Source organism: Salmo trutta, chromosome 3 (genome assembly GCF_901001165.1).
Source record: "Salmo trutta chromosome 3, fSalTru1.1, whole genome shotgun sequence".
In the NCBI taxonomy this organism is placed as follows: domain Eukaryota; kingdom Metazoa; phylum Chordata; class Actinopteri; order Salmoniformes; family Salmonidae; genus Salmo; species Salmo trutta.
The window spans coordinates 28,468,932-28,482,992 of NC_042959.1; the positions used below are offsets into that span (position 1 = coordinate 28,468,932).

Below are 14,061 nucleotides of genomic sequence, written 5' to 3' on the forward strand. Positions count from 1 at the left end.
CCTGCTCGGCCCTCCGTTTTCCGTAGTTCACGATCAGCTCCTTTGTCTTGCTGACGTTGAGGGAGAGGTTGTTGTCCTGGCACCATACTGCTAGGTCTCTGACCTCCTCCCTATAGGCTGTCTCATCGTCGTCAGTGATCAGCCTACCCCCGTCGTGTCATCGGCAAACTTAATGATGGTGTTGGAGTCGTGCGCGGCCATGCATTCGTGGATGAACAGGGAGTACAGGAGGTGACTAAGCACGCACGCCTGAGGGGCCCCCGTGTTGAGGGTCAGTGTGGTGGATGTGTTGTTGCCTACCCTCACCACCTGGGGGCGTCGCGTCAGGAAGTCCAGGATCCAGTTACAGAGGGAGGCATTCAGTCCCAGTGTCCTTAGCTTAGTGGTTTAGCTTGGAGGGCATCTATGTTGTTGAACACTGAGCTGTAGTCAATGAACAGCATTCTCATATAGGTGTTCTTCTTGTCCAGGTGGGAGTGCAATAGAGAGGGCAATATGGAGTGCAATTGAGTCATCTGTAGATCTGTTCCCACTCAAATGAGAATTTGAGTGGGTCCAGGGTGTCTGGGATGATGGTGTGGCTGTGATCTCCAAGTTTGTTACTAATTCTCACTCAGATGTCAATAACATGGCAAAATAGGTAGAATTGCAGGAAATTAGCTGTAAAACTGAAAAGAAAATATCGGCGCCATGGCAAAATGAGTAGAATTGCATTACATTTTTTTCTAAAATATAAAAAGTTTATTTCCGCCCATGGCGAAATATGTAGAATTGCAGGAAATTAACTTAAAAATGTACATTTCTCTATGTCAAGAGGGGGGACACTAAAAGGGCCCCCAAAAGGCTAGAGCCGGCCCTGTGTATCTGTGTGTGTAGTGGGTTGGGAAATGGTTGTGCACAGTGTAGGTGTGTAGCTGAGGTGAAGAGTGGGATCTTCATTGATCCCTTAATTTCCAGCCTGAGGGGAAACGAGAGACGGGGGGAGAAAGAGAGTGAGAAACTGTGTGAGGGAAATGGAAGAGAGAGTTAGAGACAGAGAACAACTGAAAGAAACAGAGGGGGTGAAGGTGGACGAGTTTAAGGGTTGTGTTCGTACCTGTGTGTTTATGCTCCTAAGCTCTGTCTGTTACGAGGCAGGTTAGAGGGATATTTTTGGGAAGGCGAGATGCGTGAGATAATAGGATGGAGAACAGAAAGGGAGTAGTGAGGGATGGGGGAAGGGGGGAGATGAAAGAAAAAGACATCGTAAATTTTGTCAAGACAGACAAATAAAACTCTTTCATTCCCTTCTTGTTTTTGATGAATGTGAGTCGCTCTTTGTTTTCAAGAAATGCACCCCCTTCCAAATCTTTCAGTTGTACCCCTCACCCAAACCAACACAGTCAAAACCATAACGTTCAAAAACAACCTCACTCCCCAAACACCCCTCCCTAAATGAACAATAACATTCATCTCAGTACAAAAGCTCATATTTGATTCTCTTCCATCTCCAACATGATGTAGGACAGTATTCACACAAGAAAATAAATACAACATCTTGTTCAATAAATATCACAGATATAATCTAATCCTAAACTATACATACACACTGTTGGACATTACTGAACAGGTCCCAGACCTGCTGTAAAGACAAGGCAGTTGATAGAAAACCCCACCATGCCAAGGTTAGGGGCTTTTGTGTTGCATATGGCTGAAAAAAGCGGAGGGAAAGGCTGATACCCATTCTAAAGCAAAAAGTGTCAACAACTCAACTGTAAAAACAGTTGGCCAATTCACAAATGACTGGTACGCCTGGAAATGGGTCTGTACTGTGTGTGTCCGGTGGGTGTCTATGCAGTGTTTACTGTAAGTGTCTGCAGATTTCTGATTACTCAGCAACCCCCACCGCCCAGACTCCAACTGTCAGCCCCTGACTCAGACACCCCCCTTCTCTCTTTCTACCCTCTTCTCCTTCCTCTTCTTCCCTCTGTCTCGCTCCATTCATAACTCTCTCTTCCTCCCTAAGATGAATGTCTAGTGATTCACTGCTGTTCTGAATCAGCTCTCAGTCAATGACTGCTTGATCACCACCTTTATGTCCAGTTTGTGAGGTGTTACCTCCAGTAAATAAGTTCCAATGGCAGATCAATGACCTGCTATGTCATGATGTCATGACATTGGTGACAGTGCTGATATTGTCCACAGACAGCGACAGACAATTGATTATTTTCCATCCCTGGATGTGCCAATGTGTGCTCAGGCTGATGGCAGGCCAGAAAGCCACTTTTCCGTGGTTCAGCACTAGGTAGGTATTCCAACACTGTCTGTGTGAAAATGTGTGTGTGTGTGTTTGTGCCCACTCTCAGGTTCTATGTGTGGGTATGTCTCTGTGTGTGTTCTCTCAGTTTCTCAGACTGTGTGTGTGAGAGAGAGAGAGAGAGAGAGAGAGAGTCCTCCCTCCTCTATCAGACTCGGAGTCTCTTCTTGAGGCGGTTGAAGTCCTTGGCGGAGCGCCACAGCCAGCTCTGCAGTTCCCTCAGTACCCAGAAGCCCTCAACCTTCCTGGAGAAGTCGTTCAGCGCCGGCTGCACCGCCAGCAGAGGGGAGGAGGACAGAAGAGGTGACAGGGGAGGGGGCGGCAGCAAGGGGGGACCCCTCCTCAATGACAGGGGAACTGGTTCTGACAACAGGGTGTGTCCCTCCCCCGGCCCTGTGCCAAACGGGTAGAGGAGGGAGAGGGGTGAGAGGGGGGGGTGGAGAGTGGGGGAGAATAAGGAGCGAGGGGATCGGCGCTGGGGATGGAAGGATGAAGAGGAGGAGAGGAGGGATGCAGACTCTCGGATGATGTATTGTTCCTCCTCTGTCGCCCTGTTTTCTGAATCCCCCCCGGCTCTGTCCTTATTTTGGGGGTGATAGTTGAAGTTGTAACTGTAGAGGTTGTTGTGATCATAGTTGTTGTTGTTATTGTTGTTTAGGAGTTGTTGTTGGGGGAAGGTTTGTCTGTCTGAAAAGGACAGAGTGACGCTGGCTTCAGAGTCCAGTGGACCCTGCTTAACTGTTCTCTCTCCTTCCTCTGAAACACTCAGCAGCCTCCTCCCCCTTCTGTCCTTCCCCCCCTTTCTCTCCAACTCGTCCTCCTCTTCCCTGTCTTCACTGGCCCCCTCCCAATCTTCTGCCTCTCTCCTCCTCCCTTTCCTCCCACGCTCCCATCTCTCCTCCTGCCTCGACCCCACGCTCCTAACCACAGCCCTAGTTACCTCCGCTCTCCTACCCTCCCTCCCCCTATCTTTCTCTCTCTCCTTCTTTCTCTCTGTCATTTCTCTCCTGGTGCTCTCCTCCTTTTCTCCTCTCACTGCCCCTCTGGTGGTCCCAGCACCCCTCTGATCACCAAGAGGATGCCTCTTTGGCCCCACCTCCGCCCCCACCCCTGACTTATAGAGACCCTGACTCATCAGTGGGGATGGTCTACGTCCCATTGCCTCTCTGTCGCCCCCTGTGTCTCTCTGCAGGTACTGCGCCTCGATCCCAGCAGGAGGCAGGGCATAGCCCTGAGTGTTCATGAGGCTTGATATAGACCCCAGCAGACTGTCCAGGCCTGTAGAGAAGTGCAGCAGGGAGCTCTGGAGGTAGGGGCAGAGGGTGGAGCGGGCCAGCTCCCTCACCGCTCCCAGCAGGACAGAGTAAGCCCTATGGTTCTGGGTCAGCCTGGCGCGGTTCTCCAATCCCCGCCACAGCTCCAGACGGGTGGCGGCGCTGGGCAGGGACAGGGTCGTGCTGTTGGGCCGCGGAGGGGAGAAGTCTGGATCACTGAACGGAGGGCCCAGGTAGGATAGCTAAGGGAGGGAAGAGGGGAGGAGATGGAGGAAGAGCAGAGTATGGAAAGAGGGAGTGGGAGGGAGAGAAGGAATATTTAATCCAACATGTGCAATCAGTCATGGATGAACTATGCTCAGACACAAGCCTGGGTGCCAGTCTGTTTCTGTGTTAGCAAACTCCCCATAGCAAAGACCAAAGGGTTGGCTGGAGCAGAAACAGAATGGAACCAGGCTTCTCAAATATGTGGTGAATTCAAACACTTGTGGAAAGAAACATTGACATGCTCCAACATAAGTGTTTCAACACAGCATCTATATAACAGTACAGTACTCACATAGGTGTCCTTTATCTCTCTCAGCTGGTGCTCCAGGTACTTGGTCAGCTCATACGTCCTCTCAATCGAAGTTCTCTCATTAGACAGGCTGAGGTAGGGCTCTGGGACCTGGACCGATGCTACGGCTGCAGCCAATAGCAGTGTGAGCTGGATGTGATGGACTGGGGGAGAATCCAATCAAAGGAAAGATCAGTATTTGTTGAAGATTAAAACTACACAAGGCTGTTTATTTCTTTGTCTCTATGGTGATGGTTTTGTTTGAATATATTGGCAAATCGAAGTAATCTGACTGGCAATAAAACCTTTCGGTTTCAATCCAATTTTAGAGGTTCTGGCTGTCAAATGTTTTCTTTGGTCTCAAATAAAAGTTCAGTCAAAGCTTCAAACAGTCAGACGAATGGTCTCACTGTTCAATCCACTCCTCACACACGCTAACACTCACATGCACGCACACACACACACACACACACACACACTCATACACGCATGCATGGCACGCAGGCAGGCCCTCACACACACACACACACACAGCAGAGATATATATCTGGCTTACTTTATTGTCATCAACATGTTTATTTGTGTGCGTTTGTTTTGAATGCATGACTGTCTCTTATTTGCCTTAATTTGCTTGTGTTTACGTTGGTGTTGTATAAGTGTTTATGTTGGCATGTGAGTGCTTGTAAATTTGCGTACATATGTGTGCATGATTTTGTTGTTTGTATTTGAAATGCTGTACATCGGTGTGGATACATTGGTGTGTATGTGTGTGTTTAATGTTAAGCGTGTGTGCCTGTTTACATGAGTGCATGCATACGTTGTGTGTGTGTTAAGTTGGAGGTATGTGTGTGTGTTAAGTTGGAGGTGTGTGTGTGTGTGTGTTAAGTTGGAGGTGTGTGTGTTAAGTTGGAGGTGAGCAGGGGGGGCTAATGTGCGGACCCTTTTTAAGGCCCTCTCTTCCAGCTTCACACAGGGAAAATGGTGGCCAAATGATCTATGTCAATGGTAGAGAGCTCAGTGCCTATCCCCTTCCCTGTCCCATAGGGCCACTGAGAGACACAGAACACACAGAGAATCCTATTCCCCTGTCTGTCTGTCTGTCTGTCTGTCTGTCTGTCTGTCTGTCTGTCCGTCCGTCCCCCAGGACTCAGCTGTCATAACTTCCCAAATGCTCTCATTTTATGCATCCTTTAATCTCTCTCCCCCCTTCTCCATCTTGTTGCCACACACATCTGTTACCTCTCTCCTATTCTCTTTTGCCCTTTGCTTTCCAAGAACCGTTTCATCCACCCTATACTCTCTCTCTTTTCCCTTCCTCCACCACGCTTGTATTCATGGTCCCGGTCTCTCTCGGTCTTCCAGGCTGACAGGCAGACTGGGCAAGGGTCTGTGTAATTCTGAGTTTTAAACATGTTGCTGTTCACCAGGTGTGAAATATGTTCTGTACAGGATGTGACCATCTCTCTGTTCCCCCATCCATCCCCTTCTTTCTCTCTCTATCCAATCCATCGCTCTCCTTTCAACTCCTCTTCCACTTATTCTCTCCTGTCTTTCTTACTCCTGCAATATCCCTCTGTTTCTCATTTCCTCTCTTCCTTTCTGTCCCTCCATCTATTTGTAGAAGGTTATCAGGTTGTTGATTGTTTTCTCCATTTCCTCTCCTTCTCCTCCTTTACCCCTCTCTCTTTCTTCTCGTCTTTAAAATCTCGTCTTGAAAATAAGAATTTGTTCTTAACCGACTTGCCTAGTTAAATAAAGGTAAAATGACATTTAGAAGTCTTCCGTTTTTTTTTGCCCCAGGCCAAAATAACAGCAGCTTATTAACCCTGATTAGTTCTCTCTCTCTCTCTCTCTCTCTCTCTCTCTCTCTCTCTCTCTCTCTCTCTCTCTCTCCTCTCTCTCTCTCTCTCTCTCTCTCTCTCTCTCTCTCTCTCTCTCTCTCTCTCTCTCTCTCTCTCTCTCTCTCTCTCTCTCTCTCTCTCTCTCTCTCTCTCTCTCTCTCTCTCTCTCCTCTCTCTCTCTCTCTCTCTCTCTCTCTCTCTCTCTCTCTCTCTCTCTCTCTCTCTCTCTCTCTCTCTCTCTCTCTCTCTCTCTCTCTCTCTCTCTCTCTCTCTCTCTCTCTCTCTCTCTCTCTCTCTCTCTCTCTCTCTCCATCAGTTTGCCCCCGGGGAGTGAAAGACTTAAGAGGAGCTCTTGAACAACTCACAAACATTTATACAGACACCTTGTTCTGCTCAGCACTAACCAAACATGTCAGGACTTTTTCCACTATAAGAACCCATTTCTCAACGTCATCACTTTCAACATATTACTCCTTAACACACCTCAACACCTTTCATCTGAATCGGTTTAACAGTTACAGCAAAACATGTCAACTCCTTTCAATCACAAAACCTCAATGCCCGACACACCTTAATATTTAGAACGAATCGCAACAGCTCAGCAACTCTCCCTTGGAACATAGAAGAATACTGTAGAGAAATAGAACTAATCTCGGTGACTTCCTAACACGCACCTGGAACACTTCACATTGCATGTGTTTAAATGCAAAACACAACGCAGCCTGGCAGAATGCCGCTTTGATGCACAAGCGTCGTCTGTAGAATGAGACAGTTTTACTGTGGACGGTAAATGTTAGGGTAACGTAAAGCCCAAACCCTCGGTCTTCGGAGCAGGGAGCAGTACCTGGCACTAAGAACAAACTCCACAGGACAGGTTGAAGCCAGAACATTCTCACAGGCATGATCACATTACAACAGAGCTTCCCCGTGACCTGTGTGTGTGTGTGTGTGTGCCTATACACGCAGTTCTCCATTCTCTAAACCATGTTTGATTATCTATGTTAATCTATGGTTTGATTGCAGATGTAAATGTGAAACTTTGCACAGTCTTATGGCTGCCAGCTGTAGGACAACCTTTATGGTGCTTGATTTGAGGTTAAGAGTCTATGTTCAGTCAAGGTTGAACATTGGGTTTAGGGCACAGGCTGGTCTCAGGGCTGGGGTACAGGTCCTACAGACTACAGAAGACTTGCTATCAGCTACCGTCATGTCCAAAATTATTGGCACCCTTGATAAAGATTAGCAAAAAAAGACTGTATAAAATAAATCATATAAATACAGAGCTATATTGTATGCTAAGTGGGATTTTTATTGTATACTAATAGAGTTGCTCAGAGACTATTTTATTTAACTAATAAAACTAATCTAAAAAAAGATAAGGCTGTTTTCAGTACTCCAGCAGCCTCACCTTGCGAGGATATTGACAATGAGCCTTTTCTAAAATGTCTCATGAGATTGGAGAACACATTGGGAGGGATCTTAGACCACTCCTCCATACAGAACCTGTACAGATCCTTGATATCCTTCATCTGCGCTTATGGACTGCCCTCTTCAATTCAAACCACATGTTTTCAATGGGGTTCAAGTCTGGAGACTGTTGATTTTGTGGTCAATTAACCATATATTTGTGTATTTTGATGTGTGTGTTGGGGTTATTGTCTTGATGGAAGATCCCCTTGCGTCTAAGTTTCCGCCTCCTAGCTGAGGGAGCCAGGTTTTGGGCTAAAATGTCCTGGTACTTGGTAAAGTTGATGATGCCGTTGACCTTAACAAGGGCCCCAGGACCAGTGGAAGCAAAATAGCCCCATGACATCAACGATCCACCACCATATTTTACAGTGGTTATGAGCTACTATTCTGTATATGCTTCTGTTCAATGCCAAACCCACCACTGGTGTGCGTGGCCAAAGAACTCTATTTTCATGTCATCTGACCATAACCCTGCTCGGAGTTTGCTAAACGGCATTGGCACTTGGATTGGAAGCGGTGCTATATTCTACATTTTAAACTGGGTGGTTCGAGCCCAGAATGCTGATTGGCTGAAAACCGTGGTTTATGAGCCTGTATACCACGGGTATGACAAAACATGTATTTTTACTGTTCTAATTACATTTGTAACCAGTTTATAATAGCAATGGGGCACCTCAGGGATTTGTGGTATATGGCCAATATACCACGGCTAAGGGCTGTATCCAGGCACTCCGCGTTGTGCATAAGAACAGCCCTTAGCCGTGGTATATTGGCCATATACCACACCCCTCGGTCCTTATTTCTTAATTATATTTAGTTCTATTCTATCCATATTTAGTACCTGGGGAAAATGATATTTCACCATAAAGTAAGGTGGCTTTGTGCATGCACACACTGATACCCTGGCTGGCTGGACAGTAACAGGCGTATAGACCACAGGGAGGGGAGGGGGGTGGCAGGGTCAGGGTCGATGTGTGCCTGTGTACAGTTACAGCACAGATTTATGTACTCAATCAAACGTGCATTCCTTCACTAACTCAACACACACACACACACGCGGGCATACACGCACGCACATATGCACACACACACAAGGACCAACGTGCCAATCTTTTGAAACACACTTACATGTGCTTGAGCATATACACACACACACACACTCACACACTCACACTCTCTCCATCTTTTATCCCTGGAGATATCTTCTTGGAGTTTATATTGAAATTCAAATTGATCTACTTGGCATGGAACGGACCCTGGATTGCCAAAGAACATCAATGACAGAAAACCAAAAGGGAGATAGAGAGGCATAAAACATACAATACAATTGTATGATTACAACAAAACCCTCTCTTTGCTACTTCCAACAAACTCAACGTTCACTCTTTTTATTTCTGTGTTTCTCTCTGATTTAATTATCTTCCTCTCCCCGTTTGTTTATTCTCTCTCCTTCCCAGAGAAATCTGTCTTTAATTCTTTCTTACATTCTGTTGATTTTATTACACACTTTGTCCTCTCGGTTTTCCATCCACCGCCTAATGATCAATATTAGCTCTCTCCATGTCCCTTTCTTTCTCTCCTTCGATGTTCACTTTTTGGACTCTCTTTCTTCCCTTCTCTAATTAGCACACCTCATCCCCTTCATCTACTGTGCCTCTTTCCATTCTTCCTTCCTTTTTTCAGACAGTCAGACTTAGGTTTCTAATTTACATTTGAGTCATTTAGCAGACGCTCTTATCCAGAGCGACTTACAGTAGTGAATGTATACATTTTCATACATTTCATTTCATGCATTTTCTTTTTTTTTTTGTACTGGCCCCCCGTGGGAATCAAACCCACAACCCTGGCGTTGCACACACCATGCTGGCGTTGCAAACACCATGCTCTACCAACTGAGCCACAGGGAGTCTACCTTCCCCTGCTCTGCCTAACTCCCTATCCAAAACCCCCAGGTTACGCTTAAAAAATAAATCTGCAACAACAAAAATACAAGAGCCTTCCATTCAATATATTCTGTCTGTCTGCTTTAGAAAAAAATTGAGGAGAGAGGGAGAGAAAGGGGGGATGGGGGAGAAAGTGACAGACAGACAGACATAAAGAGAGGGATGTAGAGAGAAACACAGAGGAGGAGAAGGAGTAAAGGACTTGGATGAGAGAGAATAAGGGAAAGGCAGAGAGAGAGAGAGAGAGAGAGGGATGAAGTGAAGGGCCATGTTAATTTGGGAAAAATGTAAACAGCATGTGTAACTGTTCAAAGCGTGACCAACTCATTTTATATCATTCCTCCTCTCCCTCTCTCGCTAACTCCTGTCAATAGGGAATCTGTACTGTATTAATCCTGCACCACCACTTTCTCCTTCTCTTACTCAATCCCTCTTTCTCTCACTCTTTCTACCTCAATGTCTCTCTCCCTCTCTCTCACACACAAAGAGTCAAGGATGGGGCTGAGCAAAGGATGTGAATGGTCCATCGCTTTTTCTTTCATCCCTTTCTCTTTACTTTCTCCTATGTTCTTCTGTCGCTCTGCTCTAGATCCAAGTGTGGGGTTCGAACCCTTCAACAGAGTGGATGTGCTCTGCTTTCCACACGGACACAAACACGGTTATCTAAAACACACCGACACTAATTCAGCCTCACAGCCATAACATGCCGGTGTGTGTCAGAGAGAAAAACACGCACAGGAGACAGACAGAGAAAGAAAGAGAGAGAAAGAAAGAGGTCAAAGGCAATACGGTCTGTCTGTTTGAACTTGGTTTATATTCTTTATACGCTCAAATCTGGGAAACTTGCTCATATCAAGTGGTTTAGTTATATAACTAATATTGGATAATTTGTATGGGGGGGGTTGTTGTTTTAACCTTATTGCTTTATTGAAGACCATCTGAAAGCGTGGGAGAAAGGAGGAAAAAAAAGAGTGGGAGAGAGAGAGGCAGGGAGAGAGAGAGGAAATCTTCAGCCTATTATTCTTTTGTTTTAGAGCTAATAAACTCAGCAAAAAAAGAAATGTCCCTTTTTCAGGACCCTGTCTTTCAAAGATAATTCGTAAAAATCCAAATAACTTCACAGATCTTCATTGTAAAGGGTTTAAACATCGTTTCCCATGCTTGTTCAATGAACCATAAACAATTAATAAACATGCATAGCTTTCCCTGTGGCTTAGTTGGTAGAGCATGGTGTTTGCAACGCCAGCATGGTGTGTGCAATGTCAGGGGTGTGGGTTCGATTCCCACGGGGGGCCAGTACAAAAAAATGCATGAAATGAAATGTATGCATTCACTACTGTCAGTTGCTCTGGATAAGAGCGTCTGCTAAATGAGTAAAATGTAAAAAATGTAAATGCACCTGTGGAACGGTCATTAAGACACTAACAACTTACAGATGGTAGGCAATTAAGGTCACAGTTAGGAAAACGTAGGACACTAAAGAGGCCTTTCTACTGACTCTGAAAAACACCAAAAGAAAGATCCCCAGGGTCCCTGCTCATCTGCATGAATGTGCCTTAGGCATGCTGCAAGGAGGCATGAGGACTGCAGATGTGGCCAGGACAATAAATTGCAATGTCTGTACTGTGAGACAGCACTACAGGGAGACAGGACAGACAACTGATTGTCCTTGCAGTGGCAGACCATGTGTAACACCTGCACAAGATCAGTACATCTGAACATCACACCTGTGGGACAGGTACAGGATGGCAACAACAAGTGCTCAGACTGTCTGCAATAGGCTGAGAGAGGAGGGATTGTAGGCCTGTTGTAAGGCAACAATGTCACCTATGGGCACAAACCCACTGTTGCTGGTCCAGAGAGGACTGGCAAAAAGTGCTCTTCACTGATGAGTTGCAGTTTTGTCTCACCAGGAGTGATGGTCGGATTTGTGTTTATCGTTGAAGGAATGAGCGTTACACCGAGGCCTGTACTCTGGAGCGGGATCGATTTGGAGGTGGAGGGTCCGTCATGGTCTGGGGCGGTGTGTCACAGCATCATCGGACTGAGCTTGTTGTCATTGCAGGTAATCTCAAAGCTGTGCGTTACAGGGAAGACATCTTCCTCCCTCATGTGGTACCCTTCCTGCAGGCTCATCCTGACATGACCCTCCAGCATGACAATGCCACCAGCCATACTGCTCGTTCTGTGTGTGATTTCCTGCAAGACAGGAATGTCAGTGTTCTGCCATGGTCAGCGAAGAGCCCGGATCTCAATCCCATTGAGCAGGTCTGGGACCTGTTGGATCGGAGGGTGAGGGCTAGGGACATTCCCCCCAGAAATGTTCGGGAAACTTGCAGGTGCCTTGGTGGAAGAGTGGGGTAACATCTCACAGCAAGAACTGGCAAATCTGGTGCAGTCCATGAGGAGGAGATGCACTGCAGTACTTAATGCAGCTGGTGGCCACACCAGATACGGACTGTTACTTTTGATTTTGACCCCCCCTTTGTTCAGGGACACATAATTCCATTTCTGTTAGTCACATGTCTGTGGAACTTGTTCAGTTTATGTCTCAGTTGTTGAATCTTGTTATGTTCATACAAATATTTACACATGTTAAGTTTGCTGAAAACTAACGCATTTGACAGTGAGAAGATGTTTCTATTTTCACTGAGTTTAGCATAATTTTGTCACACAATGTTTAACCTCCCTCTCTTTTACCCCCCATCCACACACATGGAACACCAGCCGCATAGGCTGTCCCAAGGGGCAGGTGTATGTGTGTTCTCACACCCTGACTAACGTGAACAATGTACTTTCTCATATCAATGTCTGCTAACTAGACAAGGACTTTAGCTCCATCTTGTACCTCTCAACCGAAGCCATTTTTTACAATGAAGGAAACTTCCCATTCACACACACACACACACACACACACAGAGAGAGACACACACACCCACTTGCGCTAATTTAAAAAACATTTGTCATTTCTAAGCTTGTGAAAACTTACATTCAGATCAAATTGCCTCCTCAATGTCCTACACTGTAAATCCCCTTTTTAATAGAACAGAGAAGTTCTCAAAGGGATTTTTGTTATGTTATAACATTTGATCTCAGTATTTGTTTATATTTTGAGTATCAATATATATGATATCTGCAGACAAAAGTTCAACTACTCTATTTCTTCTGTATTCTCAGATAAATGTGCTTTACGTATTTGTTATATTTTAATATGTTATTACAATTGTCAATTGGGGAGGGATTTCTGCTATTATCTGAAAATATTCAGGATTCATATATCCATTGAAATCTACTTAGAAATTTCACTTAGGTGGTAGAGAAAATGAAGTGCAAATTCACCTTGGTCATCATCATCATATTATCCAAAATATACAACTTACTGGGAACTCCTACTGTGGATCATTTCAAAATGATCAAATAACAGAAATACCACTAGTGTGGTTTGTAAAATATTAATTTGTAAAATACATTGGTTCATAGTAAATCATTATTATCCTAATCACATGAATCATCATTATAATAAATAAATACACATTTTTATAAGACTGTTATTGTGGAAGATATTAAGCTTTGATCATTTTTACTGGGACTTACCTCCAAAATGCATCTTTAATTTTGGCAAATTACTTTATTTCCTTTCAGTTCACACTGATTAAATCAGCAAGGCTTTATCCAAAGACAACTTGCCAAATTGCGTAATGATGATTTCGTGTCCTCTTTTGTTAGTTTAACCTATTCGACTTTAATTTGTCCTTGATTAGTCCAATTTTAAATATATTCTCTTGAAAAAATACATTTCTGAATCCTGGGTACGTAGAATTCACACCTTCTCTAATGAAAAATGTGTGAGTTGATAAAAAAATATCGATAACACCGAATTCCATCGGTGGGTCCCTGTCTATCCAAGCCGAGGTGTGCGCACCAAATCCGCCAGGCTGACGTTGACGGTCCGTAGACTTGACGGGCGTATGGTCTGTGTGACAGACTGCCTGCGGATGGTTTTTGTAAGGAGGGAGAAAGTTTTTCTGTCCCCCTCCTTTCCTCCTCCCATCCCTCTCTTCCTTTATTTCTTTATCCTCCTGGTGATTCACCAAATTGACGCATAGGCAAAACTTGAAGGAGCCACCCCAGCTAGCACATAACGTTCTGAGAACCATGTTTCTTAGAGCTTGGTGAGAGTGTTGTGCTATGGTTATTTTGCATACAACATCCCCACCATGTTCTGGGAATGCCGCAGGATAACCAGCTAGCACATAACGTTCTGGGAACCATATTTTTCTTTGGTGGGAATTTCAGTACTTCAGCATAACGTTTCCTACAGGTTTCCTCATGGTTCAATTGAGTGCTTGGCTTGGGCAGGAGCTCACTGGAGCTGAGTACCCGGCAACTCAAATGTTCTACTGCTTGAGCTCCAAAGTATCGTGGAGCACCTGCGCCTAAATATAAACAGTACCAACACCCAAAATGAGTGCTGGCACATATTTCTGAGTGCTAACGTTACTAGCAGCAGTAAGAGTAAATCCAGGTATAATGTACACAGACATTGGCTACCACGATATCCTTCAAGTTCTATTGGCCAATAAAGATTAGGCAAGTTAGCAAAAATAAAGACATACTTTGAAAGAAACAATGACATTAATCCAATAAGTATTTGACCATTCATTTCTGCTAAATGTGCAGT

At 45.0% G+C, this 14,061-nt stretch overlaps 1 protein-coding gene across 1 annotated transcript; it reads right to left on the minus strand.

The window, feature by feature from the left end:
- Positions 1 to 718: 718 nt before the first annotated feature.
- LOC115171894 (uncharacterized) lies at positions 719 to 13,621 on the minus strand. Its single transcript, XM_029729096.1, has 3 exons — positions 12,975 to 13,621; positions 4,130 to 4,290; positions 719 to 3,812 (listed from the first exon to the last, which is right to left on the minus strand). Exons 1-3 carry the CDS (start codon positions 12,985 to 12,987, stop codon positions 2,445 to 2,447), a joined length of 1,542 nt encoding a protein of 513 aa, XP_029584956.1. The 5' UTR covers positions 12,988 to 13,621; the 3' UTR covers positions 719 to 2,444.
- Positions 13,622 to 14,061: the final 440 nt, after the last annotated feature.

Coding starts and splice junctions, on each gene's coding strand:
- LOC115171894 (XM_029729096.1), bottom strand. Junction 3,813..4,129: donor GAGAGATAAAGGACACCTAT/GTGAGTACTGTA, acceptor TCCCTCCCTTAG/CTATCCTACCTGGGCCCTCC.